Source organism: Elaeis guineensis, chromosome 2, assembly GCF_000442705.2.
Source record: "Elaeis guineensis isolate ETL-2024a chromosome 2, EG11, whole genome shotgun sequence".
Taxonomy (NCBI): domain Eukaryota; kingdom Viridiplantae; phylum Streptophyta; class Magnoliopsida; order Arecales; family Arecaceae; genus Elaeis; species Elaeis guineensis.
Genome location: NC_025994.2, coordinates 98,215,178 through 98,220,883, shown reverse-complemented (window position 1 = coordinate 98,220,883; position 5,706 = coordinate 98,215,178). Strand labels below are relative to the sequence as shown.

The 5,706-nt window shown below is 37.6% G+C and overlaps 1 protein-coding gene across 3 annotated transcripts; it reads left to right on the top strand.

Moving 5' to 3' along the window:
- The first annotated feature begins 537 nt into the window (after positions 1-537).
- On the top strand, positions 538-5,364 carry LOC105052357 (small ribosomal subunit protein eS7). 3 transcript variants are annotated; one of them, XM_010933141.4, is made up of 7 exons: positions 538-668; positions 764-793; positions 3,252-3,330; positions 3,451-3,524; positions 3,612-3,735; positions 3,882-4,064; positions 4,897-5,364. In XM_010933141.4, the coding sequence occupies exons 3-7, from the start codon at positions 3,256-3,258 to the stop codon at positions 5,014-5,016; spliced, it is 576 nt and encodes a 191-aa protein (XP_010931443.1). In that variant the 5' UTR covers positions 538-668; positions 764-793; positions 3,252-3,255; the 3' UTR covers positions 5,017-5,364. The 3 variants fall into 3 exon arrangements, with proteins under 3 accessions (XP_010931443.1, XP_010931452.1, XP_029122638.1); XM_010933150.4 differs by having other exon boundaries at positions 640-668; positions 3,249-3,330; XM_029266805.2 differs by having other exon boundaries at positions 640-668; positions 3,241-3,330.
- Positions 5,365-5,706: the final 342 nt, after the last annotated feature.

Below are 5,706 nucleotides of genomic sequence, written 5' to 3'. Positions count from 1 at the left end.
CCCAGGGCAGCCCACTGCCAGACGGTTACAGACGTCGCTATCAGGCTACTGCCCCCTCCGCCTATAAAAGGGGGGGCTCCAGATACGTTATGATATAAGCTCTAATCTTTCATCTAAAAACTCTGCTAAATTCTCCGTTCGAGCACTCCATTCTTGTTGAGGCAGAGAACTGACTTGAGCGTCGGAGGGTCTTGCCGGAGCAACCCCACCTCCGGTTTAGACTTCCTTTGCAGGTCCCGGCGGCAACCGCGACTTCCCCGACTCTAGCTTCTCCGGCGTAAGCGGATTTTTGCACCAACACACACACACACACACACATATATATATATATATATATATATATATATATATATATATATATTAGATTTGTAATAGGTGACAAGCCTGCTTATTTGTCAGGCCTGGGCCATACCGGTTGTCGGGCTTAAATAGCCAGGATCAGGCCCGCCCAAAAAGACTGGGCGGGCCTTTTTGGGCGGGCCGCCGGGACATTAACAAGTCTAGACAAGATGAACCAACTCCGTGACCTGAGCGGCCATCAGATCAATGGGTTCTCCGTCAAACTGCATCCGAGCCGTCCGTGGGCACAAACTCCATCATTTAAGGCCCCGTCTCTCGGGACTAGGGTTTTCCTGGATGCTCGGCGACCGCAGCTAGGGTTCTACGAGGTTCGATCCGCTTGCCTCCCCTCTTTTTCCTTTTAAACTTTCCTCCCCTCCTCCTGGATCACCGATTGACTAGGGCTTTTTTGATCTTTTTTCAGATCCGGTCTTTCTTCTCACTACTGATTTAGGTACCCTTCTTCTTCGCCTCCTCCATTTTTTGAGACTTTGTGGCTTTTCTTCCCTCTTTTATCAGACTTTAATCGAGTAGATAATCTTCATCAAGATTGTTTCTTGGTAAAAATTTTATTGTATACGACGGGATTCTTGGGGTTTATCCCATCTTTAATCTCATCTCGAATTGAATTAACACGTCTATTTGGCCGTTTGAGGAGGGCGAGGAAGTTACTTGGAATTGACGGTGTCAGTAGAATGTTATGATTTCCTATTATCGTGCCCAAGAAAGCGAATTTTTAAATTGCATTGTTTGATTCAATTACAGTGCTTAACCTGATAAATGAGCATAGCGTAATTCTAATTTTGTCATCATAAATATCCATCTTATGATACACAATCTTCTTAATTCTTTAATTCTCTTTTATTTCTTGGTTTAGGTGGGTACGGATGGTTGGGAGAAAGAAAAACATTTTCGAATATAACGTTTGAATATGAAAAGAATGGGGTTATCCAAATAATAGAATTCACGACAATTGGATATCGTATGAGAAGTTGTGCTCTGTTATGAAAATGATGTATTGTTGTAGATTACCAGAGCGTCTAACTTGGAAAAGAACGGTAATTTTCTTTAAAATGGAGTAAAATACAAGACTGAATGTGGTGCCCATAAGTTGTTCTCTGTCGTAGAAACATTTAGTGAAACAAATTGAATACCATGCTTTAGGATGTTGCAATGGGATCTGTGTTGGGAAAGTTCATTAATGCCGTCTTTGATCTTGAGTTCCTGACCCATCCTTTCTGGGCTAAGCTTTAGCTGGTGAGGTGAATTATTTCCTTTCACTTCAACGAGCAGCATGGTATTAATCCATACTCAAACCTTGGGAACAATGTTTTGGCCAAAACTTCCAATTTGGCACAGTTTCAAATCTTGAGTTCTTAATCAGCGGCTGAATACTTTCTCACTTGTATTTTAGTTTTGGCCAAAACTCCCAAATTGGTACAGATTCAGATTGGTTTTAAATGAACCTGGGGGTCCGAGAGTTCTGGATGAAACAGCAAAAAATGTTCTTTAGCCTAATTGTTCTGGCTGAAACAGGAAACATGTTATCTAGCCTAAGTGATGATGTTGATCCCTGAAGTAGAATCTACACATACTGATGTTTAACGTTCTTCTTCTTCAAAATACTGCACATGCATCATGATGATAATCATCATCAACATCTTCGTCCTTTAAATAGTATACATGAGTCATTTGCTCCTTGGGCTAGAGTTTTATGGCAGTTAGCTGAAGTATGTGGATATATTTTCTTCCTTCTTCTTTGGCCATCAAATGTAACTTCATGTACGAAGAAACCTGCGACAGAATCTTGATTTATCGTTTGATCTTTCTCTTAATGGTTGCAACCACTCAGTGATCTTTGCAGTTAAAACAGAGTTCTAATGTTGCATTGCACTTTCTGAACATATAAAATGATTTTACCCTTTTTTTTTCCTTTTTTTTTTTGGGGTTCAGTCCCATGCTTTATTATAATAATGTATGAGTTGTCTTTTCATCCTTTTAATTTTAGAACTCTTTCTGTATTTTATAATTTACTTATTATTAAAGCCTTGTTCTCTATTTTCTTGTGGCTTGTAGATTTTGATATGTGTATTATCTTTTCCTTTTATACATTGCTTTACCTATGGCTTCAATTGGATCACCAGGCTTTCACGTCTCATTTCACTAGGTTGAGTTCCTTCTATCTGACCTATCAGACCTACTGGAAATATTCAGTTTTTCAACCACTCTACAATATGTAATATGATGACCATGTACTTTAGCTATGTGATCACTGAGAACTATTTTTCACATTTATGTTGCTGTTGCTTGCATTAACTAAATATTATATAGGTACTGTTTCTAGTAATCAAATTGCTATTAGTTTTTCTATGATATAACAGATAATTGCATGGCATGACAAATGACATTTGTTAAAGAGGTCACTGATTTGATAAATGATATTGATTAACTTCATTTATACTTATGGTCTCTGTTTTGATAAATGATATTGATTAACTTTATTTATACTTATGCTTTTCTTGAGTAGAAGAATTATTTTCTTCAGGCTTGTTTGGATGAATGGGCTGAAAATCCCATTGGGTTCGTGGATTGGGTCAGTACAACCAGTTAGATAGTTGGATTATAGGCTGAGCCAGGCCTATAAGATCTTTTTTTTTCTTCCGATAGGATTCGGGCTGGTCCACGTTAAAACCATTACTACCTACTTATGGATATAGGTGTAGCCCAGTCCGTAATCCTATCTAATTGCTTGTACTAGTCCAATCCATGAATCCAATGGGATTTTCAGCCCATTCATCCAAACAGGCCCTTAACATGTTTATTAACTTACATGGATTATTTTAGAACATCTTCTCAAGTTTGGTTAGTTTCTTGCTGATTTAACATGCTGACATACATAAGAGTCATAGCAGCAAAATGTATACAGCAAGGAAGAAAATCCAAAAGGAAAAGGATGCTGAACCTACTGAATTTGAGGAGACAGTTGCCCAGGTTAGTTTTGTAAATGTGGTGTATAGCCTTTGTAAGACATTTAATGATTTTGATAAATTTGTATAGCCTTTATAAGACATTTAATGATTTTGATAAATTTTGGTTTTGTCATTTTTACAGGCCCTTTTTGACTTGGAGAACACCAATCAGGAGCTTAAAAGTGACTTGAAGGATCTTTACATTAACTCAGCTACGTAAGGAAATTATTTCTTGAATCCATGTAATCTGTGTTATGTCATTTTGAGCATTGATCATTTTCACTATAATTTATTTTTCAATAGTCAAATTGATGTTGCCGGGAACCGGAAAGCTGTTGTTATCCATGTTCCTTACAGACTCCGGAAGGCTTTCCGGAAAATTCATGTGAGGCTCGTCCGGGAACTGGAGAAGAAATTCAGTGGCAAGGTAAGAAAATTTTTGATTTTTTTAGTGCTTTATGCTTTTCTTGATTTTGTATAAGCTGAAAATTAGTTACAGGTGTCAGTTGTAGATATGCTTCATCTTTGTATAGTTAAGCAATGGGTGACATGTTTTTACTCATTATTTTGTAGGATGTGATATTGATTGCCACTAGAAGGATACTGAGGCCACCAAAAAAGGGTTCTGCTGTAGTACGGCCTCGAAGCCGCACGCTGACACATGTGCATGAAGCAATGTTGGAGGACATTGTTTATCCAGCAGAGATTGTTGGGAAACGTATTCGATATCGTCTTGATGGGTCTAAGATCATCAAGGTATGGAGGCATTCCTTGCACATTTAAGTGAATGAAAGAAATATTCAAATGACAGTGGTTCTGTTTTCTCTGCATAGTTCATGCTTCAAGTCAATTCATTTCAGATATTGATTTATTACACATCACACAATGGGTTGCTTTCACTTTCAGTGAAATGCTTGTAGATGTTTTTCATTTGCTAGGATTTACCATTTGTGTTTCCGATCATTTAATATATTAGCTTTTAGTAAATATAAGGTTAAAATGCTATTTTTAACCTGGTGAGGGGATAAGGCACCAATAAGCAACCCACACAGATTAGATTCTTTGGTGGCATTGAAGCAAAACTGTGTGTCAAAGCATGAACCTTATATTTGTCATTGATTGCTCATGCTGTAGCTTGAAATGCTGTTTTTTACCTGCTATGGCAATCTGGCACCAATAAATTATTGGTTATCGGTGGCATTGTAGCGATATCTGGTAGCTTCAACCTTCTCCTTTTTTTGGTTATTAATTAGTTGAGTGGATTAATGGTTGTGTGGCTGTGGGTGGAGTGATATTTTGAATGTTGGTGATAAATGGATTATGATAATGGGTGTGGCTGTAGGGGTGTTAATTCCCTACGAAAATTATTAGCAAACTATATGCGTTATATTTGACTTTTGAAAAAATAATGGGAGCATGAGTTCTTTGTACCTACTGTCTTTATTCTTGTGGCTGGACGCTTCTCTAAATTGTTTTTGGTTTCCCTCCTTTCGCTTTTTTATTTTTCCCTGCTGCACGAGCTGCACCTTCTCTTTTGCTCCTCTGAGATTCCTTGTTCTGCCTTATTGAATATCTTGTACCATGGCAGATTTTTTTAGACCCAAAAGAGAGGAATAACACCGAGTATAAGTTGGAGAGCTTTGCTGGAGTATATCGCAAACTTACAGGAAAAAATGTGGTGTTTGAATACCCGGTTACTGAGGCATGAAGACATGTTGAGTAAAGCTTTTCTTAGACTTTCTTGCTTTTTGTCAAATTTGCAACAATTTGTGTTTTAATTTTGATACCGTTGCTCAAGGACAAATTTACTGAGATAGAGGGTATGTTTGGTGGATTTTGGTGGGGATGACTTTGGGAACTCATTATTTTCCTAGTTTTTTTTTTTTTTTTTAACTGTTTGAGTTAAATTGGATAGTGAAAGCTTGATCGAAGTATTAGCTCTGATGGTTGATGTTATTAGCAGCTTAGTTATGCTTAATCGCTTTGCTGCAACTTTTTCCCCTAGTATGTTTCTGTCTGTGTTTGTTGAGGGAATAGCATGGTGGCAGTTGATGTATCCAGTGTTTGTATCTGGTGCCCTTCATTTTTGATGAGTGCTTTGCGTTTTGCTATGGGCTTCTTGTATGTCACATCCTATTTTGAAAACAAAAATTTAAAAAAAAATTTGAGCCGTATTAAATATTTATTTCATTATTAATTATATTACGTGGCTCAATCGGATGAAGATTTTTTTTTCATTGGAGGCAGCGGACAAAGGATTTCTGTAAAATAAAAGGGCCTTAATGCAGCCGTACGATTATTCTATTGGGATCCATTGGTCTTGGGTCCGAGAAATAGTCTTTCATGAGAGAGCAAAATTGATCCACAAAGTAATCCACATCAAACTTTGTGATGGTGG

Excerpts from the sequence above, each read along its gene's own strand:
- LOC105052357 (XM_010933141.4), top strand. The coding sequence starts at position 3,256 with ATGTATACAGCAAGGAAGAAAATCCAAAAGGAAAAGGATGCTGAACCT. Across the intron at positions 3,331-3,450 it reads TTGAGGAGACAGTTGCCCAG|GCCCTTTTTGACTTGGAGAA; the intron begins GTTAGTTTTGTA and ends TCATTTTTACAG. Across the intron at positions 4,065-4,896 it reads ATGGGTCTAAGATCATCAAG|ATTTTTTTAGACCCAAAAGA; the intron begins GTATGGAGGCAT and ends GTACCATGGCAG.